At 51.7% G+C, this 23,034-nt stretch overlaps 1 protein-coding gene across 1 annotated transcript in view; it reads left to right on the top strand.

The window, feature by feature from the left end:
- The first annotated feature begins 3,625 nt into the window (after positions 1 to 3,625).
- The window catches only part of Notch3 (notch receptor 3), a 44,274-nt gene continuing 24,865 nt past the window's right edge, over positions 3,626 to 23,034 (top strand). Inside the window, 21 exon segments of the mRNA XM_029531561.1 lie at positions 3,626 to 3,815; positions 6,257 to 6,338; positions 10,997 to 11,139; positions 11,222 to 11,560; positions 11,641 to 11,763; positions 11,850 to 12,083; positions 13,640 to 13,795; positions 13,911 to 14,096; positions 15,210 to 15,323; positions 15,636 to 15,749; positions 16,077 to 16,310; positions 16,424 to 16,534; positions 17,840 to 18,032; positions 18,110 to 18,261; positions 18,830 to 18,943; positions 19,425 to 19,580; positions 21,330 to 21,558; positions 21,839 to 21,963; positions 21,966 to 22,039; positions 22,170 to 22,317; positions 22,727 to 22,911. Of these exon segments, the coding sequence (XP_029387421.1) occupies positions 3,698 to 3,815; positions 6,257 to 6,338; positions 10,997 to 11,139; positions 11,222 to 11,560; positions 11,641 to 11,763; positions 11,850 to 12,083; positions 13,640 to 13,795; positions 13,911 to 14,096; positions 15,210 to 15,323; positions 15,636 to 15,749; positions 16,077 to 16,310; positions 16,424 to 16,534; positions 17,840 to 18,032; positions 18,110 to 18,261; positions 18,830 to 18,943; positions 19,425 to 19,580; positions 21,330 to 21,558; positions 21,839 to 21,963; positions 21,966 to 22,039; positions 22,170 to 22,317; positions 22,727 to 22,911 (3,330 nt within the window). The 5' untranslated portion in view covers positions 3,626 to 3,697.

Below are 23,034 nucleotides of genomic sequence, written 5' to 3'. Positions count from 1 at the left end.
GGTCTGCAATCCCCTACACAGATGCAGATGACCTTGAGGGTCTAGTCCTCCCTTTTGCTATGATTACAGACTGCAACTGCTTTTTGGTTTTTGATTTTAAACTGTGGTGGTGAGGACCCAAGCCAGGACTTTGTGCACAATAAGCCAAAGCAACCACTGCACTAACTAAGCCATGTATATTCCTGGCCTTGGAAGATCATTTAAGCACAGCAATTCAAGATTAGCCCCAGCAATTTAGTGAGTTCTTTTCCCTATCTCAAAACAAATAAACAAAGAAAATAAAAATTGTAATTGAGGATATAGCTCTGTGGAAGGACCTTTGATAGATCCTCAGCACCTCCACATTCTTTTTGTTTGTTTGTTTGTTTTTGAGACAGGGTTCCTCTGTGTAGCCCTGGCTGTCCTGGAACTCATTTTGTAGACCAGGCTGGCCTTGAACTCAGAAATCCNCCTGCCTCTGCCTCCCAAGTGCTGGGACTAAAGGCATGCGCCACCACACCTGGTACACCTCCAAATTTTAAATAAAAAGGAAAAGTCATGGTGCAGTGAGGAAGCAAAGGCAGGCAGTTCTCTCTGAGCTCCAGGTCAGCCTGGCCTACACAGTGAGTCCCAGGCCACTCAGGGGTACATACTGAGACCTGGTCTCAATGTACACCCCCATAAAAAGAGAAGATGGTCACAAAGTTCAGGATTCTATTTGTATGGAACACTATACTGAGGGCCAAGAGAGATGGCTCACAGCCAAACCTGATGACTTGAGTTTGATTCCCAACCCACGTGGTAGAGGAGAACTGACTCCTACAAGTGGTCCTCTGACCTCTACACAGATGCTGTGCATGCCCCACAACCCTAGGAACAATACAATTATAGAAAATAAGTGTCCAGAACAAGCAAGGCCATAAATGCAGGGAGCTGGTGGCAGGGCTAGGAACAAGATCCCTTTTCCCGGATAATGGAAGGTCTTGGAGCTGGAGAGGTCACAATTACTCACAACTGAGGGTATATTAGGTGGCACTGAATTGTAAACATCAAAATCAAGAATCAGGTGTGGTGGTGCACAGTTTTAAACCCAGTACTCCGGAGGCCAAAGCAGTTGCATCTCTGTGAGTTTGAGGCCAGTCGGATCTGCACAGCTGGCCCCTGGCCAGCCAGGGGTGTATATATATATATACAGCACTGCAAAATAAATAAACAGAATATTGAGATAAGAAGAAGAAAACTTCACCAACTCAGCCCAAGCTATGAAAGTTCAATACCGCTGATACTGGGAAAAGCTGGCAGGTACCCTGATAACATCTGATAACATGCCTTGGGAAGCGTGCCCCGGGAACATGCCCCGGGAAGGATGCAGGGATTCTGCCAAAGACGCATAAAGTTAATCTTGTAGAACTTGCAGGTCATTCGTCCGAGAGGCATTCTTTCAAACAACTGACCTCAAACTAAGGCAGAGGTGAAGATCTGGGATCCAGTCCTTGGTCTACAAAGAAGCTATAAGGGATGCTATTTGGAATAACCAGAAAACGTTGAGTATAAACGTGGGTGAGGACTGTGGATGTGGTTACATGGTAGGGTGTCTCCCTTACACACTGGAAACCCCAGGTTCTGGACCCAGCATCACAAAAATCAGGCATGGAAGGGAAGCACTGGGGAGGCAAAGCCAGAAACATTGGGACTTCGTTCTGGTTTCAGCAAGTTCAAGGCTAGTCTGGGTTGCATGAGACTCCGCCTGAAAAGGAGAAGCCCCCAAAGTAGGACAACACAAAGTGGGCCCGAAAGACTGTTCAGTTGTTAAGAGACCAGCAGCATCACGAGGATTCGATTTCAGACTCAGGTTGTCTCATGTAACAAGCTGGGTATTCCACAAATGACCATAACTCCAGCTTTGAGGGGTGCAGTGCCTTCTCTGGTCTCCACATGCGCATGTACTCACACTAGTGCATGTGCGCGCGTGTGCGCACACACATACAGAAACACACACACAGAGACACACACATAGAAGCGCACACACACAGAAACACACACACACACACAGAAGCATACACACACACACACACACAGAAGCGCACACACACAGAAACACACACACACACAGAAGCATACACACACACACACACACAGAAGCACACACACACAGAAACACACACACACAAATAAATCCTTAAAATGTGTATCTGTGACTGTCCTGGAATTTGCTATGTAGACCAGGCTGGCCTTGAATTCACAGATCTATTTGCCTTTGCCTCTGGAGACAGTGTGCACCATGACACCTTCCCCAATTAACAAAAATACACATATTTATTATGTATCCAGTTCTGGGGGGGGACAGGGAGGGGAGATGGGACCTCTACAATGTAGAGATCAGAGGACAACTTGTGGAAGTTGGTTCTCTCCCCACTACAGGAGTGTCTGTGTGTGCCCTTCCAGGGTTATGTAGGGCCTCTGTACCAGTCCTTTGGTCTCCTAGTGATGGAGATGTCCAAGAACAGCACCCTTCACCCGACTCTTGAGCTTTCCCCCAATGCACCTCTAGAGTTTCCATTCTCACTCCAGACAGAGGGAGCTTTTAGAAGCCTTTGCAGGTCTCCTGGTAGTAAAACTCAAGTAGTCAGTCAATGGCAATGAAATGATAGGCCTCAGGGTAAAACCGTGTAGGGTGTGCTAGGAGTTGGTGTGGATTTTTTTTTTTTTTTTTTTTTTTTTGGTTTTTTGAGACAGGGTTTCTCTGTGTAGCCCTGGCTGTCCTGAAACTCACTCTGTTGACCAGGCTGGCTTCGAACTCAGAAATCCGCCTGCCTCTGCCTCCCAAGTGCTGAGATTAAAGGCGTGTGCCACCACTGCCTGGCTCGTGGATTTTTCACAAAGTATTTAATCTTATTTCTTGTGCGCGCGAGCGTGTGTGTGTGTGTGTGTGTGTGTGTGTGTGTGCAAGCATTAGATCACAGTGTGTGTAGGAGTGCATGTATTACCGGGTACATGTGGCAGTCAGAAGACAATGTATGTGTTGGTTTCTTTATTTTAGCATGGGAGGCCCAGGAGTCGACCTCGGGTGTCCGTGATTGGCAGCACGCACCTTTCTCTCTTCCGTAGACCTTTGTGATCATCACATTGTAGGAGAGCTGCACACAGGCACACGGGACTCATCTACACTAGACTCCTGGTCAGACTGTAATTGCTGCCCGGGATTTGTGGCGCAGTTGCAGTCCGAGTTTTGAGGTGATTGACGTTTAGTGTCCGCATGAAACTTCTACGCGGTTTGCATGGGTGCGGCTACTTTCGTTCATTCTACACCCAGGTTTAGAGAGGGTCTGGAGTCGGGGGTGTTTGCAGTTGTGTCATGACTGTGTGTGTGAGCCCTGGCTTTGGTTGTGTGCTGCAGGATGAGGATGGGTGTGCTCACGAGCTGGATACCTGTCACGTCACGCAGGTTAAGCGCCTGCATCTCTTGTGGCAGACCTGAGCGTACCAAGGTCTGCAAGTCCCAGGCTTGGCGGGTAGAAGGGTCGGACCCTAGGAGGCCGGGCAGGGGGCGGGGGCGCTCAGAGCCGGCCCCGGGGCGGGGCGAGCCTCCCAGGCCTGGGGGCGGGGCGGCCCGACAGCCTCACTTCGGCGAAGTTGGCGGCGCGGAGGCTGGCCCGGGACGTGCCCGGAGCCCTGGGAAAGAGGGAGGAGGGAGGAGGGAGGGTCGTGGCCGGCCGCCATGGGGCTGGGGGCCCGGGGCCGCCGCCGCCGTCGTCGTCTGATGGCCCTGCCACCGCCACCACCGCCCATGCGGGCGCTGCCCCTGCTGCTGCTGCTAGCGGGGCTGGGGGCTGCAGGTGAGGGACCAGGGACTCGGAGGGTGGGACTGGGGCTGCAGGGGCGGGGAAGCAAAAAAAAAAAAATATATATATATATATATATATATATATATATATATATTCTCCTAAGTTTGGAACTTAGAGGACCTGCCACCCCAGGATTAAAGCCGGGGCAGAGGTGAAGCGGCTGGGGGTGTGTAACAGTCATGGGGTTCGCACAGATTCATGATGGGAAGGCAGGATCCTAGAGGCCCCAGGAATCGAGACCCTTGAATGAATCAGGAGTCCAAGACTAGGAGCTGGAGTTGTGGGAATCTGGGGCTGAAATTCGGAGGCGATGTGTACCAAAAGTTCCAGGCTCACCTCATCCTACTTCTGCCTGGAGTCCTGGGAAGGTTAGGATGGGGGCTCAAGGACCCCCAAGGCCTAGGACCCCTTGCACAAAAGCGCCTCCCCTATCCCGGGCGGGCCGTGAAGGGGTGGGGGGACAAGGAGGGGGCGCGGAGTTCTCGGAGCTCTGAACTCGGAGAAAACGTCCCATGTTGGAGAGCTGCAAGACCCGGCGCTGGAGCGCGAGAAGCAGGAGCTGGAGCCCTTGCGGAGCCCGCGCCCCCTCCCCCGCGTGCCGCCCGGTCCCTCTTCAGGCCACCGGGATCCCGCAGTCTCGGGACCCCGCCTCCGTGCCGGGAGGAGAAGGGGCGAGGTCCACGTGCTCATCTCCGGCTTCTGGGCCCCCTCCCTATGGCCGGAGCCCCTCCCCAGCAAGCCTGGGGCCCCCCTCCCCTCTTCCTCCACTCTGAGCTCCCCTCCCCCTCTCGGGACAATGGCTTCGCCGTCTAGACACCCCCTCCCCCCGGCCGGCCTCACGCTTTCTTTGCCAGACAAAGCGGGACCCACGGAGGGCCTGAGCGGGGCCTGAGGGGGCGCCCCCACCCCTGCCCCGGGAGGCCTGATCAGCGGGGGAGGGGCATAGGCCGTTGGCTGTGGCCAGGGGTTCTAGGGCGCCTATGGTGGGACTCAGTGCTGGGCCGGGTGAGAGTTGCATAGAGTGGCGTCCCTAGCTTAGCCTCTAGGCTCAACTAGGCAGGACTGGGCAGGAGCCACCGCCCCCGCGGGGCCAGCACAGACTCATGGCCTGTCACAGAAAGGGAAAAAAATACATGTGCACAGGTTTAGTACAGCCATAGATGCACACTTGGCACACACAAGACAATACCTATGTGTTTGCTGTTCACAAGTTGATGTGCATTCAAACAGTGTCAAATATGATCACCCAGGCATCGGTCACCAAGACCTGCTCGGCATTTATGTTCAAGGCCACATTTATAGCTGCCAACCCATGACCCATACAGGCGCACCAGTGGCCACACAGCTGTATGCTTGAATACTGCTGTTCATATAGATGGATACACAGTGCATGCAGCTTGTGTGCACATGGCATACAAGGCTATGCTGCTTGAAGATACCAGCATGGCACCAAGCACATGCGCTATTAGTCACTATTAGTCATATAGTGGCCTAATACTCACACAGACTGTCACACACACACACACACACACACACACACACACACACACACACACACACGGCTCACAGGGTTGTGTCTCCCCCACCCCATACAGCTTCTAGTGTGATGTCACAGAACTGAATAGGTCCTTCCTGCTTATTTCATCCTTTCACTGTCTCTCTGGTTGTTGTTTTCTCCTTTCAGTTTCTGTCTGTCCCTGTTTCTCAGTTCTCCGCCAATACTCCTTCCTTCTCTCTCTGAGGAACAAAACTTCTACAGGGGCCCACACCTGACTGAGCACATAATTCTCCACTAGCTCAGACCTGCCACACCTCTCACCATCTGCCACACCCAAAGCGGGATACAGCCCTGAGGGATGGGGACACTGGGCAGGGTGGCAGAGGTCTCACACTGGTTCTCTCCCTTACTCCATAGCCTATCCATCCAGTACCCGAGCCATCTCTCTCTGGCTGCTGTGGTTCCTCCTAGGTGTATGGCTTGCCTATTCTTTCAAGAGCTAGCAGGGACTACAGTAGACACAGGCCCAACACTGCTGGCCTCCTCCATCTACCCAGACATGGGCTTGAAGCTGCAGATCCCCTTTAACACTCAGCATCTTCACTTCCTACTCTGTGCCTTTTCTCTGTTGTGCACATCCTAGTCAAGGCAACTTCCTGAGCCCACACATCTGGCACAAGTCAACTCCTCCTTCTCACCCCTGCCCTGTGGTTCCCAGGGCTTGAGCTGGCAGGGACAGCTGCAGCCCCAACAGCTGGGGCTGGGGTGGGGGGCCGTGGGAACTGTAGACAGGGGGCCTCTTAGTACCCACACAGATACCCTCCTGGCCCAGTGCAGCTGTTGCCTGGCAGACAGGAGAGGAGGGGCTGTCCTTAAGCTTTGGGGTTCTGTGTGCCTGTCTGACCTCCCCACCTTCTTTTGCCCCCCCCCACAGCACCCCCTTGTCTGGATGGAAACCCATGTGCAAATGGAGGTCGGTGCACCCACCAGCAGCCCTCCCGGGAGGCTGCCTGCCTGTGAGTGTCTGGCCCAGAGCCATCAGTGGGCCCTGTGTGGGGTGGGAATCGGTCCTCTTCCTCTGTCTCTGAGTCTCCTGGGGGACACTGGTATCACTTCCTCCACGTGTATGGCTTCGGTAACCTCTTGTGTTTCCCCATAGGGAATCAGACAGCTGTAAGAGCAGATGCTCTGGTGTCTCTCTGGCCTAGGTTCAAATCCCACATCATCTTGCTAAGTGTCTGAGACTTAAAACCAGTTAGTTAAGTCACAGTATTCTGGACTAAAAAATTGATTTCCAAGGCCAATGACAGTGGCTTGACAGTGATGAGGATGTCCATGCCCTCCCATATGTCAGAATACAGGAGGCACACAGGAGACCTATTTTAGAGCCCTGATTTATTGTGTTCTAGTTTGTATGACCTTTGGATAGTCATTTCTCTTTTCTGAACCTCACTGCATCTGTGAAACAGGAGTGCTTTCCCTGGCCTGTGACTGTGCAGGAAGGGACCCAAGAATTATTTGGGAAATGGAGAAAGTTAGGGAGGAAGAGGAGGGTTGGGAATGAGCTACCAGGAGCAGACAGAACTCTAGATTCTGTGACATCTCGAGCAAGTGCTGGGGACCTTCCCAGCCACTTTTGCATCTACAATGGCTTTTCTTTCATGAGGTTGACTGTAAAGATTTGAAAAGAACCTTTAACTGGGTTTACGCTTGTATTCCCAGCAGAAGCAGGAGGCCATTCCATAGAGTCCCAGGGCAGTCTGGACTCTCACAGAGTGAGGTTGTCTTAATGTTTTGTTTTCTAAGGGGGGCTGGGGCAGCTGAGAGCTTAGTAGGTAAAGGCACTTGCTGCCAAACTGCACAAGCTGAGTTAAGTCCTGGGGACCCAAAAGATGGAAAGAGAACTATTGTCGGCAAGTTGTTCTCTGGCCTCTACACGAATATACACACAGATAATGTAATAAAAATTAAAACTATATTAAAAATAAGAGAAACTTTTGAAACCTTTTGACGACTGGAGATGTTAAGTGGTGTTTGCCCAGTACATACAAAGCCCTGGGTTGGAGGGAGTGGACCTCAAGGTCTGTGGGGTTATTGGTCTTGTTTTCTTTTTAATAGTAATAGCAGTCCATTCAGCAGCTATTAATTAGTTCGTTCATCAGTGTGTTCATTTACTCAATACCGTGTGGGCTAGCCAGTGGATCAGCCTCAAGCCAGGTGGGGCCAGGATGACTTCCGATACAGGAAAAAAAAAAAAACAACCTTTGAGATTCATGGCTGGAATCCCATTTAGCTTTATTCGGGGGTCACTGGCCGAGGGGCATCCTGAGGCTGAGGGCTGGGAGGGCAGAGTGTGTCCTTACTTGGAAGCAGTCGCTTGGAAGGAAGGCTGAGGCGTGGGGTGGGGCGCCTGCGCGGTGGAACTACACGCCTGGACAGCTGCCGACAGGTGAATACGCCTGAGGCTGCCCCACCCCTCGACAGGTGAATCACCGGCTCACGCGGCCTCCGGGAGCCCGGATCGCGCGGAGTGGAGCTCGCTCAAGGCTCCAGAACAGAGATTTGGGGGGACCTCAGCCTATGTTCCTCTCATCCCAACCCACTCCTTTAGTTTCTCAAATCCGCTGTCCTCTTAGGAGTGACCGCCCCCTCCCCAGTGACACTCTCTCGCCCCCAGGCTTCGGAGTTCTCCGTCGCTTGGTCCTTGTCTGTCTTGCTAGTCCGGTCCCCCCTTGGAAGCTGCTCCCCCGTCCCCCCTCCCGCCCCGCTACGTCTCCCCTAAAGCTAAGGCCGCGAGGCGGGGCGCGGGGCCGGGGCTGGAACCGGCCCGACCGGTCGGCGGGGGCGCGAGGCGCAGAGCGTGGGAACCCGCCCGCGGCGCAGGGAGGGTGCCGCGCCCAGCTTGGCGATGATACCCGTGGTCCCCAGCGCCCTGCACGCAGCGCCCCCTCCTGGCGTGTCGTCGTCGCCGCCTTTCAGGACTTTGGGTAGGGGGCTGAGAGCTTCACCTCCCAGGTTCCAACGTCAACCACACCCTTGCAGGGCTGAGTTTCGACACGTTTATCTAGGAACGGAATTCGGGGCCGGGGTATTGTAGGGTGACGCTAAGAACTGAGTCACCTGCTTTCAGTTCTGCCCTTGGTGTCTGAGACTAGACTGAGCTAGAGGATCCTCGCTGGGAGCCGGAAGGGTAGGGTAGAGGAGAGGAGGGTTGAGGTAGGGGTGATGTAAGTTGTGTCCTAGCATAGCCAGGATCATTTGACTTCTCCAGTTCCCTTCCTTAGCCCTCCTCACCTCTGTCCGTGGAAAGGTTACAAACTTAAGTCATCTTTCAATTTTTATTTTCTAGCACTCAGGACTTTTTTGTTTGTTGGTTTTGTTTTGTTTTGTTTTGTTTCGAGACAGGATTTCTCTGTGTAGCCCTGACTGTTCTGGAACTCTGTAGACCAGGCTGGCCTCGAACTCAGAAATCCGCCTGCCTCTGCCTCCCAAGTGCTGGGATTAAAGGCGTGTGGCACCACTGTCCAGCACTGTCTTGATGGGTTTGGGGACCGTTTGAGGGCCGAGGTGCCCATGCCAAGCCCCACCCGATCCATGAGAGGAAGGTTGCATGCTCATGGGAGAAAGGCGTTTATGATTGTGGCTATCTTCCTGTCTCTCCATGTGAGTGAGAGTTTCCCATTTTCTTGTGGGAGGCTGTGGCTTGGTGTCTGTGTTTGCCAGGCCAGTATGCCCAGTTGTATGTGTCTGTGCGGTTTCTGGGTCTTTCTGGGTGTGTCTGCCTCCTGGAGTCTGAGGCTTTTCATTTGTTGTTCCCAGTACCTGGAATGCCCTTCCCCACATCACCCTTTGGCTCACCCTTTTTTACCTTTTTGAGTGTTCGAAAATATAACAGCCGCTCATTCTATCACCCTTAGGCTACCTGTGAGTGTCCACTGGTTGCTGTAGTAGATTACCACAAACAGGGTGGCTTAAAACAACAGAAATGTACTCTGGAAAATCCTGGAGGCTGGAAGTCTGAAATTAAGGCGTTGCCAGAACTGGCTTTCTTTACTGATCATCTGGGGGGAGAAGACGGTCTTATGTCTTTTCCAGTTTCTGATTGGCTCAGGCTTATGGCTGCCCCACCCTACTCTCTGCCTTTGTCTGCACATGACCTTTCTTCTATCTTTAGTTTCTCTCTGTCTCTCTCCCGTGTCCTGGTAATGGAACCCAGGCCTCTGCACATACCATACAAGAACTACCACCGTGTCATATCCCTGGCTTTTCTCTTGTAAAGATACTGTATGTTGGGGCTGGTGGCACAACTCAGTGGGTTAGAGCAGAGTTTGATCCCTGGCTCTCATGTGGTTACTCACCTGTAACTCCAGCTCCAGGGGTTTCGGCCTCTGAGGAAGGACACTGTACTCAGGTGCACACATACTCACATACAACCACACACGATACGCCCACTTAAATAAACAGGGGCTGAAAATGGCTCCACAGTTAAGAGTGTGTATTATTCTTTCAGAGAACTTGGATTTGGTCCCTGGAATCCGCATGATAGCTCACAACCATCCTTAATGCCAACGCCCTCTTCAGACCTCCGTGGGCATCAGGCACGCACAGCATGCACATACATACATGCGTGGAAAACACTTATTCACATAAAAGTAAAATAAATCTTTTTAAAAATGGCTTGAAATACAAAGCCATTGTCTTGGTATTCTTCACAATTACATTGGCAAAAATTCTTCTTCCCTTCCTTTTCTTGTGCTGAGAATTGAATCTAGGGCTTTATGCATCCTAGGCAAGTGCAATACCACCGATCCTCTTGCTATTTGTTTAAAATATATGGATTGATATTGAGACAGTGCCTCATGCAGTCAAGGCTAGCCTCAAACTTGATGGCCAAGGCTGGCTTCGAACTCCTCATCCTCCTGCTTTTTCCTCGGAGTGCCAGCTTTGTGTGAACCACCTTGCCTGGCCCATCTCCTTTAAAAAGAAATAAAGTGTTGGTCACAGCTTCTGGGACATGGGCGTGTTCTTTAGTGTACCATGTCTTTTACAAGTTTGGGCGTATACAAGCTGTTTTTGGCATGTCCGTATTAATGTGTTACTTGTCTATGTTTTCTTTGCCTGACCTGGCTATGAGGACCAAAAGGGTAAGAATCACTTTTGTTTTGCTGCTGTGTTTTAGTGGCAATAATATTTGTTGTCAGAGTAAATGGGGATGGCTGGGAATGATGGCACTCGCCTTTAAACACAGTACTAGAGGCAGAGAGGCAGAGAGGCAGGGGCAGGGGCAGGGGCAGGGGCAGGTAAATTACTCTGAATTCCAGGCTAGCCAGGGATATGTAGTGAGACCCTGCCTAAAAAAAAAAAAAAAAAAGAAAGAGCCGGGCGTGGTGGCGCATGCCTTTAATCCCAGCACTCGGGAGGCAGAGGCAGGCAGATTTCTGAGTCTGAGGCCAGCCTGGTCTACAAAGTGAGTTCCAGGACAGCCACGGCGATACAGAGAAACCCTGTCTCGAAAAAAACAAAAAACAAAAAACAACAAAAAAAGGAAGGAAGGAGAGTAAATGGATGTGTCTGACAGCCTGCGTGGCGCAGGTGTTGTTTGATGAACGTATCTTGTGTTAGCTGTCTGGCATCGCCATGCTTTATTCCGTCCTGACCACACATCTTCCCACAGGTGCCTGCCAGGCTGGGTGGGTGAGCGGTGCCAGCTGGAAGACCCTTGCCACTCAGGCCCCTGTGCTGGTCGAGGCGTTTGCCAGAGTTCAGTGGTGGCGGGCACCGCCCGGTTCTCCTGTCGTTGTCTCCGTGGCTTCCGAGGTGAAGGGGTGTGTCTGGATGGGAACCCGTGGTAGGCGAGGATGTGGTCGGTCTGAAGCTCACCCTCTCCCGGTTCTTCCAGGCCCAGACTGCTCCCAGCTAGACCCCTGCCTCAGCAGCCCCTGTGCTCACGGTGCCCCCTGCTCAGTGGGGTCGGATGGCCGATTTGCCTGTGCTTGCCCACCTGGCTACCAGGGTCTCAGCTGCCAAAGTGACATAGATGAGTGCCGATCTGGTGCGACCTGCCGCCATGGTGGTACCTGCCTCAATACACCTGGATCCTTCCGCTGCCAGTGTCCGCTCGGTTATACGGGGCTGTTGTGTGAGAACCCCGTAGCACCCTGTGCCCCTTCCCCATGTCGTAACGGTGGCACCTGTAGGCAGAGCAGTGATGTCACATATGACTGTGCCTGCCTTCCTGGTAAGTAAGTAGTACCCAGGGAAGGCAGCTGGGGACAATAGGCTAGCCTCCTAGTGACCATTGTCACCTTCTCCTATGAGGCTTTGAGGGTCAGAACTGTGAAGTCAATGTGGATGACTGTCCTGGACACCGGTGTCTCAACGGGGGAACATGTGTGGATGGTGTCAATACTTACAACTGCCAGTGCCCTCCGGAGTGGACAGGTAGGCATCAGGGCTGCGGGGAGCCGGGGTGGCTGACCTCAGGTGGGGACATGGGCAACTTAGACTAGCACATGTTTGTGTCCTAGGCCAGTTCTGTACAGAAGATGTGGATGAGTGTCAGCTGCAGCCCAATGCCTGCCACAATGGGGGTACTTGCTTCAACCTATTGGGTGGCCACAGCTGTGTATGTGTCAACGGCTGGACGGGGGAGAGCTGCAGTCAGAATATCGATGACTGTGCCACAGCTGTGTGTTTCCATGGGGCCACCTGCCATGACCGTGTGGCCTCTTTCTACTGTGCCTGCCCTATGGGGAAGACAGGTGAGTGGCCATTTACTTTGTGGGCAACAGAATGGTTTCAGAATGAAAGCTAAAGACCGACTCTGATTTGAGTGTTAGAAAGATTGGGGGCTGGAGATGTTTCTTCAGAGTGTGTGTTTAGTGTGCACAGGCTCTGAGTTTAATCCTTAGCGAGAAGGAAGAAAAGAAAGAGGAGGGAAGATGGAAGAAAGAAAGGAAGGAAGAAGGGGTATGCTAGCCTGGGTTTGGAAGGAAGCCTGAGCCTCTGTCCTGTGAGGAGGCTGTGCACAGTCCCAGGCAGAGACTGTTGGAACTGGGGAACCACTGAGAGGCCTAACTGAGAAAAAGGCAGGAGCTATGGAAGTCACAAAGCTCTGTTTGTTCCTTGCATCATATTTCGGTAGGGGGTGGTCAGACTCTGGTTGTCAGGCTAGGTGGCAAGTACCTTGAGTTTATTGTTGTTCTTGTTGTGTTGAGACATGGCGTCACTATTGTACATCAGGCTAGCCTCAAACTCACGAGAAAGGACCTTTGGGCTCCCGTGGTCTGGGTGGTGGGATTAGGGCTCCTGTGGTCTGAGTGGTGGGATTAAGGCTCCCGTGGTCTGGGTGGTGGGATTAGGGCTCCCGTGGTCTGGGTGGTGGGATTAGGGCTCCCGTGGTCTGGGTGGTGGGATTAGGGCTCCCGTGGTCTGAGTGGTGGGATTAGGGCTCCCGTGGTCTGAGTGGTGGGATTAGGGCTCCCGTGGTCTGGGTGGTGGGATTAGGACTCCCGTGGTCTGAGTGTGGGATTAAGAAATTTTGTTACTATGCCTGATTGGAGTCCTGATTTATCATCTTTTAAAATATTAAAAAAGTGTGTGTGTTTTATCTGCATTTATGTATGTTATATTATGTCATGCTACACGCATGATTGGTACGCTGAGAGGCCAGAAAAATTGATCAAATCTCCCGAGATTGGAGTTACTGATGGCTGTGAACTGCCATGTGGGTGCTGGGAATCAAACTTAGGTCAGGTCCTCTGGAAACGCAGCCGGTATTCTTAGCCGCTGAGCACCTCTCTGGGCCCCAGTGCCTTGTTTGTAAACGTTTCTAAGTTATTTTCAAATGGTATGGAAGAAGCAGATTAACAGATAATACTGAACCATTGTTTCATTGTTTCATAATAAATGGCTTAAAAAATAAAAACAGATACTAATACAGTGCTGGTTAATATACACAAGAAACAAGAAGCAAGGGCCATCCCAGCGGGTGCTCAGTGCGTAAAGGTTCTCACTGAGTTGGCCTGGCAAGCCTACTTCTATCAGGGGAACCCACTGGTAGAAGGAGAAAAACCAACCAAGTTTCCTCTGGCTTCTACACATGCACACACTCCCCAGATAAGGACTTTAATGATGGTGATGATGATGACGACGGTGATGCAAGGAGCTGGAAGTGTAGCTGAGTGATGTTATTCATTCTGTTTGCTCACGGTCCTGGGGGTCCAGTATCAGTAGTCTTCTTCCTCAAACACTAGGTCTGGGGGAACTTGGGGCCACCCTGAGGATCAGCTCCTCATTTCTGCTTACCTTTTCTCAGGCCTCTTGTGTCATCTGGATGATGCATGTGTCAGCAACCCCTGCCATGAGGATGCTATCTGTGACACAAACCCTGTGAGCGGTCGGGCCATCTGCACCTGTCCACCTGGCTTCACTGGAGGGGCATGTGACCAGGATGTGGATGAGTGCTCTATTGGTAAGAAGAGTACCTTCTGGAAGGGAGCCTGACAACAGGGAGGGGTGGGGCCGTGGTTGGCCACGCCCACACTGGCTGTGTCTTCTCCCCCATGCCCCCCCCCCCCATTTTGCAGGTGCCAACCCCTGTGAACATTTGGGTCGGTGTGTGAATACACAGGGCTCATTCTTGTGCCAATGTGGCCGTGGCTATACTGGGCCTCGCTGTGAGACTGATGTCAATGAGTGTCTGTCCGGGCCCTGCCGCAACCAGGCCACATGTCTTGACCGAATTGGCCAGTTTACTTGCATCTGCATGGCAGGTGGGTGGTGGGTATGGCTTGGGTGGGTCATGAAGGCTGGAACCTGGGGTAAAACTTGGCTTATTTTTATTTACTTGGAAAAAAAAATGCTGGGCATAAAAGCACATGACTGAAATCCCAGCACTTTTCAGGCAGAGATAGGCTCATCTCTGTGAGTTTGAGGCCAGATTGGTCTCCATGGTGAGTTCTAGGATGGCTAGGATTATAAAGTGAGACCCTGTCTCAAAATAAATAAAACAAAACAAAACAAAACAAAAAGGGGATAGAGAGACAGCTTAATGGTTAAGAGTCCTTCCTGCTTTCTAGAGGGCTGAGTTTGAGTCTTAGTACCCACATGGGGCAGTGCACAACTATCTGTAGATCTAGCTCCAGGAAATCTACAACGCTCTTTTGGCCTCTGAGGATACCCGTGTGTTTGGAACACACACACACACACACACACACACACACACACACACACGCATGCAAATAAACAAAACTAAACAAACAAATAAGCAAAAGACATTTCAAACGAGCTGAAGTGGCACAGTAAGACTGTCTGGAACTCACTGTGTAGACCAGGCTGTCCCTGAGCTCACAGAGATCCACCTGTCTCTGCTTCCCAAATACTGGATGGAATGGCATGTGCCTCTGGACCTAGTGCGCTTTAACCATGAGGGTTCCAAATTGCCAGGCTTGGCAGCAAGCATCCTTATTTGAGCCATCTTGCTGGCCCATGACTGTGTTTAAAGTGAAGCTTCCTGGCTGGAGGAAGAGAGAGAGTTGTGTGTGTTTAGGATGAAGGCTTGTAACCCTCGATATGGTAGTTGCAGGGCCAGGGCAGAATTTTACCAGATAATAGCAAAGGGGAGCTTCATAAACCTTAGTCCGTGTGAGACCACAGCTGGGTGAGGGTCCAGCTTATTTGAAACTAAATCTAAGCCCGAAGGTTTTTGTGCGCGCCTGTTATCCCAGCACTTGAGCCGCTGAGGCAGGAGGATCATTAGTTTGAGGCCGGCCTGAAGGCCATAGTAATAATTTATCTCAACAAACCCACAACCAAATCAAAGCCCCGAAACCAAGTGAAGAGGCCTCCTGAGGGGACTTTCAGGGCCCTCATCCTATTCCCTTCAGGCTTCACAGGGACCTACTGCGAGGTGGACATTGACGAATGTCAGAGCAGCCCATGTGTCAATGGTGGTGTCTGCAAGGATAGAGTCAATGGCTTCAGCTGCACCTGCCCATCAGGTGAGGAACCTGGGACGGAGCCTGGTATGTCAGGTCAGGTCAATGTGGAACTTTTAAAAAAAAAGTAGTTCTTTGCTTAATTACTTCTTTTGTGTGTGTGTGTTCTCTCCTTCCACTATGTTATGTACATTTTGGGAATTGAACTCAGGTGGTCAAGCTTGGCTGGCAAGCATGTTTATCTTCTGAGCCATCTCTCTGGGTTAGTCTGTGTTGAAATTAACTTACAACAAAGCCAAGGGAGTTTCCTGCTCAAATAAGGCAGGCTGCCTGCTTTAACTATTGTGTTACTTTTCATCCACTATTCGCTTCCAGGATTCAGTGGGTCCACGTGTCAGCTGGATGTGGATGAGTGTGCAAGCACTCCCTGCCGGAATGGTGCCAAGTGTGTGGACCAGCCTGACGGCTATGAGTGTCGCTGTGCAGAGGGTGAGGGCGGACCGTGAGACTGTGGCAAGAGCCAGAAGGTGGGCTGGTGGGCCGGTGTGTGTCAAGGATCAATAGCAGACTTGGGGATAGCCTCAGCTAGGCCAGGTCAGGGCCAGTGACGATCACCGTGGAGGTAGGCAGAGGTCTTGGCAAGATTCAGGGTGCATCTAGTAGTGAGGTTTAAAGTGGGAGGCTCTGGGTCAGAGACAGAGCTTGGGGCTGGGCAGAACGGAAGGGAGCAGGGGTGTGGTCTGCAAGCTGAGCTGGAATTGGGCTGAGAGTACAGCCATGGAGAAGTGGGCAGACCCTGACCTCCCGTTCTTGCAGGCTTTGAGGGCACTTTGTGTGAGCGAAACGTGGATGACTGCTCTCCGGATCCCTGCCACCATGGGCGCTGTGTCGATGGCATTGCTAGCTTCTCATGTGCGTGTGCCCCGGGCTATACGGGCATACGCTGTGAAAGCCAGGTGGATGAGTGCCGCAGCCAGCCCTGCCGATACGGGGGCAAATGTCTAGACTTGGTGGACAAGTACCTCTGCCGCTGCCCTCCCGGAACCACAGGTGGGGTCTGGGGCTGGGCTATGACCGTACATGGGGGTGAGTGGGTGTCTGGGATGGGTTTGTAAGTGGTGCTTGACCATAGTAGGTACTCCTGCCATACTCCCTCCCCGTAGGTGTGAACTGTGAAGTCAACATTGATGACTGCGCCAGCAACCCCTGCACCTTTGGAGTTTGCCGTGATGGCATCAACCGTTATGACTGTGTCTGCCAGCCTGGATTCACAGGTGGGTAGGTGGCTGCCATGTAGTGGGGGGCCTTGTAAGACTGGGATTGAGACACAAGTCTCTTGGGTGTTCCCACTTTATTTTTAAAAAAGAAAATATTACATTTCATTTGTTTTGGGTATGTCTGGAGGTCAGAGGGCATGTGGGTGGAGTCAGTTCTCCCCTTCTACCATAAAGGTCCCAGGGACCCCACGCGGGTCGTCAGGCTTGGGGGCGAGTATTCTTTTCCCCCAGTTAAGTCCCTCTCTTCTCTTTACCAAGATTAACTCCAATGCTCAGAAGGCCGAGGCTGGAGGATCAGAGCATCATAGTGAGAGCTAGGCCAGCCAGGGCTGCATAGCAAAATCATGTTTCCAAATAAAACAGCATATAGAGCGGGATGGAGACGGCTCAGCAGTTGCAGGCACTCCCTGCTCTCACAGAAGACTCAGGTCTGGTTCCTGGCATTAACACGCTAGCTCGCAAGTGCGTAGTTGTGTTTTTGTTTTTTAAATAATAAAGTAAAATAAGATAAAACAAACAAACAAACAAAAGAACACATCAGAAATGGACAAGACAAAACAAAATCAGGAGGGAAAAGAGCCCAGGAGAAGACACAAGAATCAGAAACTCACACACTCAAGAGTCCCACAAAAACACCAAACTGGAAACTATACTATGTAGGCAGAGGGCCTGGGGAGGGCCTGTGCAGGCTCTGTGCATACTGCCCCAGTCTTGGTGAGATTGTCTGAGCTTTGATAATGTTGATTTAGAGGGCCTTATTTTCTTGATTTCCTCCATCCCCTCTGGCTCCCAGTCTCCTTCTGCCTCTTCTTCATCGGGGAAGGGATTTGAAGGGGACACCCGTTAGATTTCTTAGTCTCTCACTCTCTGCGTACAGTCTAGGTGTGGATCTTTGTTCCCATCAGCTGCAGGAAGAACCTAGCAGATCCTAGAGGCAGGACACTACTGTGGATCAAAGGGTTTGTGGTTGTGTTGGTGTTCATGTTTCTCCTTTGGTAGCATATGCAGAGAACCTTTCTGCACCAAAGACCCTAGAATATAGAAGGCTCTATGTAGGCACAAGTTTGACTTCTCCATGTTCAGTGAGTCTCACAACCGCTTATAACTCCAGTTCCAGGAATCTGACATCCTCTGCTGGCTTTTATGTGCACACACGGACACACACACAGAGCGGGGTGGGGAACCCACCTTGCACTATGCTGAGCTTGTTGCTCTGCCAGCAGAGTGTGGTCAGGATCAGCTGTGCGATCAGTTGGCACCATTGTCTTCGTTCTGGAATGAAGCTGCCTGTATGCTTCTCAGGGCCCCTCTGCAACGTGGAGATCAATGAGTGTGCATCCAGCCCGTGTGGAGAGGGTGGCTCCTGTGTGGATGGGGAAAATGGCTTCCAGTGCCTCTGCCCACCTGGCTCCCTGCCTCCACTTTGCCTACCTGCGAACCATCCCTGTGCCCACAAGCCCTGTAGTCATGGAGTCTGCCATGATGCACCAGGCGGGTGAGGCCCTTTCCCAACTCCCAGCCCCTCTCTGCTCTCTACAGCCACCTGTCACACCTCATTGCCTCCCCCAACAGGTTCCACTGTGTTTGTGAGTCCGGGTGGAGTGGCCCTCACTGTAGCCAGAGCTTGACTCCAGATGCCTGTGAATCCCAGCCCTGCCAGGCTGGTGGCACCTGTATCAGTGATGGAGTAGGCTTCCGCTGCACCTGTGCCCCTGGATCCCAGGGTGTGTGTCCCCATATTCCTCCCCCAGGGCACCGGGCACCCATGTTTCTTATGTTTCTTTTCTTTCTTTCTTTCTTTCTTTCTTTCTTTCTTTCTTTCTTTCTTTCTTTCTTTCTTTCTCTCTTTCTTTTTTTGTTTTTAAAGCTTTGCTTAGCACCTTTTGTTCTGTGTGTCTCTGTTACATATGTCTGTGTGTGAAGGCCGGAACCAGAAGAAGGCACATGTGTCATCTTTTATCGCTCTGCCCATTCCTCTGAGGTGTGCAGGGTCTCTCCCTGGAAGCCAGTGGGTCCCTGTGATACTCCTGTTTTTCTTTCAGCTTGCAGCTCGGATTACAGTTTGTTATAGAGGTGGGAGGGTCTGAGCTCTGGTCCTCATGATTGGGCATGAGGTGCTCTTAATTACTGAACCACCTTTCCAGCCCCATCTGCATTTCCTTCCTTCTTCCTTTCTTCATTCCTTTAATCTCTCTCTTTCTTGTCTTTTTTAAATATCAGGGTGGGGACTCCAGGGATGGGGGAGCTGGGAGCACTGAGTTTCAAGACTATGTAAACTATCTGCTCCCTCAGGCCATCAGTGTGAGGTGCTGTCCCCCTGCACTCCAAGCCTCTGTGAGCACGGAGGCCACTGTGAGTCTGACCCTGACCGGCTGACTGTCTGTTCCTGTCCCCCAGGCTGGCAAGGTACATGGATGTCCTCCTCTTCTTTCTTTTCTTCTCTTCTCCCTCCTCCCTTCCTTCTCCTCCTCTTCCTCTTCCCCTCTTTCTCCCCTTCTGCACTTTGCTCCATGTTGGGTAATGCCAGGGAGCCCAGAGAGGACTCAGTCCTCCTCTGCCTTTGAAGTTGCTTCATTCTGGGAAAAGACAGCTGGATGCAGACATTCGCAGCCCGTCTGAGTCAGCTCAGGAGAAGAGGGAAGCCGTATGGGGCTGAGGGTACCCGGATGCCTGAGATTTGATGACATTTTTGATCGGGTGACTTCAGAGTGTGTATTCAACATCTAAAGAGATAGGCAGAATTTATTTCAGGAGTGGCATGTGCCAAACGCCCGGGGATAGCGGCTGGTCTTTGTTCCTTGCCTCCGCCAGCAGGTTCTTGAGCTGCAGACATCCCCAGACCCCACTTTATCCCTGTAACCTCAATTGCTTCCCCTCTCACCTCCAGGTCCACGATGCCAGCAGGATGTGGATGAGTGTGCCGGTGCCACACCCTGTGGCCCCCATGGTACCTGCACCAACCTGCCAGGGAGTTTCAGGTGCACCTGCCACAGGGGATACACTGGCCCCTTCTGTGATCAAGATATTGACGACTGTGACCCCAGTAAGTGCAGGGATATTTGGGGCGCTTCCTTCCCCAGGGAACCCACCCATCAAGTCATACCACGTCCTGGCACTGTGTTGTTTCCTGACTTTCCTGACAACTATTATGCCCCTCATTCACGAGGGCCTTACTTCCATCCCAGCGCCACTCTATAAACGGGCAATGGGCTGCTGGGATGACTCTGCAAGGAAAGGCGCTGCCTCTAAACCTGATGAACCTACCTCAGTCCTGCAAGTTGTCTTCTGATCTCTACATGCCTTTTACACACACACACAGAGAGAGAGAGAGAGAGAGAGAGAGAGAGAGAGAGAGAGAGAGAGAGAATATAGCAATAATAACCCAAAAATGGAATAAAAAGTTTAAAAATATGTTTTATTTAAGCCAATATAGAAAATATTTTCATTTTCACATATAAGCCTTCAAAAATTTAAGTTTTGCTAGGTGTATTTTACATTTGCAGCCTATCTTATTTGGACTGTCAGTGATATCAAGGGCCCATTATCCTCACGTGGCTAGTAGTAGCTACACTGGTCACCACAGGCTGTGCTGAGCGTATGAATCGGAGCAGGCGGTAGCATTGCAAGTATTCCTTGGTTCTGTGAGATTGGTGCACAGCCTCCACGGATCACAGACTCTATGGGTGTTTAAGTCCTTTATCGTCCGATGGCTTAATGTCTGCAAATAACCCGCGTCTCCTCCCAGATTAACTAAATCATCTCTACATAACTTTTTATTTTAAAATGTTTACATTTACTTGTTATTGTGTGCATGCGTGTGAGCGTGTATGTACCATGTGTGGAGGTCATAGGACAGTATAGTCCTTCTACCTTGTGGGATCTGGTGCTCCAACTCGGGATGTTGGGCTTGGTGGCTTTAACCAGGTTGAGTCCTATCATCAACCCAGACTTCATTTTTAATTTAAACTGGAGGGAGGGAGGGAAGGAGGGAGGGTGAGAGAGAAGGAGGGGAGGGAATGCACACATGCTATATTAGATTGTGGAGGCCAGAGGACAGCTTGTAGGAGTTGATTTTCTTCTTCTACCATGTGGATTCCAGGGATTGAGCTCAGGCGGGCAGTCCTGTATGGGCAAGCACCTTTACCTGCTAAAGCCATCTTGCTGGTCCCTCTAGATGGCTTGACACACCAAGTACAGTGTACATAGCATGTATGCGTTTGCTATACTCTATTGTTTAGAAAATAACAAGAAAATAGTGTTCATGTTCTGTCCTTGGGTCATCTCTGATTTCCACTATTGTTCATCTACTGGTTGAACCCACAGATTCTGAACTTCAGAATAGGTAGGGCCAGTTCTATAGCTCAAAGGGACTTTTTTAAAAGGATAGTGTTTACATGTATTTATTCGTCTGTGTGTTGCACACGTGAGCCATGGCATTCATGTGGTGCTCAGAGGACATCTTGTAGAAGGAGGTTGACCACAAAAGGGGACTAACTTTGATCTCTGACCAAGAGTGTCCCTTGTAAAAGGGGACACACAAACACCTTTAATTTCTGCACTCAGAAGGCAGAGTGCAGGCTCATCTCTGAGTTCCAGGCCAGCCTCATCTACATATTGAACTCGAGGCTAGTCATGGCTATATAGTAAGACTATTTCAAAAACAAGCGAGCAAACAAAAAGGACTGCCCCCTCTGGCTTCTTCCTGAGTCTTCCTGTGAGTAAAGAGTAGCTGGGTCAGGCCAGGCTGATGTGGGCGTAGGCAAAAGCCAAATTTCTTTCCTGCTCATTGCAGACCCGTGCCTCCATGGTGGCTCCTGCCAGGATGGTGTGGGCTCCTTTTCCTGTTCTTGCCTCGACGGCTTTGCTGGCCCGCGCTGTACTAGAGATGTGGATGAATGTCTGAGCAGCCCCTGTGGCCCTGGTGGCACCTGTACTGCTCATGTGGCCTCCTTAACCTGTGCCTGTCCACCTGGTTATGGAGGCTTCCACTGTGAGAATGACTTGCTGGACTGCAGCCCCAGGTGGGTGGAGCATGGGCTGGAGACTCAGGGGTCAGAGAGGGCGTCCTATTGGAGGGCTCGGATGATGATGGCATAGAGCTGAGGAATGGGCAAGGCTGCTTGTAAGTCACAGACTTCCAAGGCCTAGACTGAGGCAGGGCCCATAGGTGAAGGAGCCGGGTTAGATCTTCCCAGTGCTACGGCTTGTTGACGATAGCAAGGGTCCGAAATTGGGAAGCACTTAGTTCTAGAAGGGTTAGGGTGGTCTTTAAGGCCTTGACCTTCTTGTCCTGTTCTCCAGTTCCTGCTTCAATGGAGGGACCTGTGTGGATGGCGTGAACTCCTTCAGCTGTCTGTGTCGCCCCGGCTACACAGGCACACACTGCCAATACGAGCCTGACCCCTGCTTCTCCTGGCCCTGTCTGCACGGGGCATCTGCAACCCCACCCACCCAGGATTTGAATGCACCTGCCGGGAGGGCTTCACTGGGAGTCAGTGTCAGGTGGGTGGTGTCNGAGGTCCTTGGAGGAAGAGTCCAGAAACGAGGGGGGACCTGTGGGGCCCCTGAAGGGATAAGGCCATCTGGTTTCTAGGGTCTCTCCCAGCACTGACCTTGAAGATTTCTTTTGCAGAACCCAGTGGACNGGTGCAGCCAGGCACCCTGTCAGAATGGGGGTCACTGTGTCCAGACTGGGGCTTACTGCATTTGCCCACCTGGATGGAGTGGCCGCCTGTGCGACATACAAAGCCTACCCTGCACAGAGGCTGCCGCCCAGATGGGTGAGGGGAACATGTGATGCGTGTGGGGCTGAAGGGTGGTGGTGCATCCCTCTTGCTGGCATGAGCCGAATGAGAGCGCCTATGGGACTAATGAGGTGTGTGGCTCAGTATGTGTGTGACTGGAATAGCTGGCCAGAATGTGACTGTATCTGTCACAGTGAGACATCTGTGTGTGTGTGTGTGTGTGTGTGTGTGTGTGTGTGTGTGTGTGTGAGACTGAGCTGATAGAGTCATTGAAATGGTGCTGTGGAAAGAGACCAGGCTGACAAGCCGCCTGACAGCCCTTCGGAATGTGGGTGAGACACTAGGGATGGATGCCAGCAGGGATGTTGGATGAATGTGTGATGTGGCCGGAATAGGAAAGGTGGCATGGCCACCTCTGAGTCTGATGTCACCCTCTGCTTCTCAGGGGTGCTGCTGGAGCAGCTGTGTCAGGAAGGTGGACAGTGCATAGACAAAGGCCGCTCCCATTACTGTGTGTGTCCAGAGGGCCGTACGGGTAGTCACTGTGAACAGGAGGTGGATCCCTGCACAGCCCAGCCTTGCCAGCACGGGGGCACCTGCCGTGGTTACATGGGGGGCTACGTGTGTGAGGTAAGTGCATCTCAGGGACAGGGAAGAGAAGTCAGTCATGCTCGCCTGTGTTTCTGTGTCCTGGTGTGCCCCCCCCTCCCCTCGGTGGGAGAACACGGATGTTTCATGTGTAGTAGGTAAGCA

The sequence above is a fragment of the Mus pahari genome, chromosome 18, assembly GCF_900095145.1.
Source record: "Mus pahari chromosome 18, PAHARI_EIJ_v1.1, whole genome shotgun sequence".
Lineage (NCBI taxonomy): Eukaryota > Metazoa > Chordata > Mammalia > Rodentia > Muridae > Mus > Mus pahari.
Note: the sequence above shows the minus strand (reverse complement) of the source record. Positions and strands in the feature narration are given on the sequence as shown.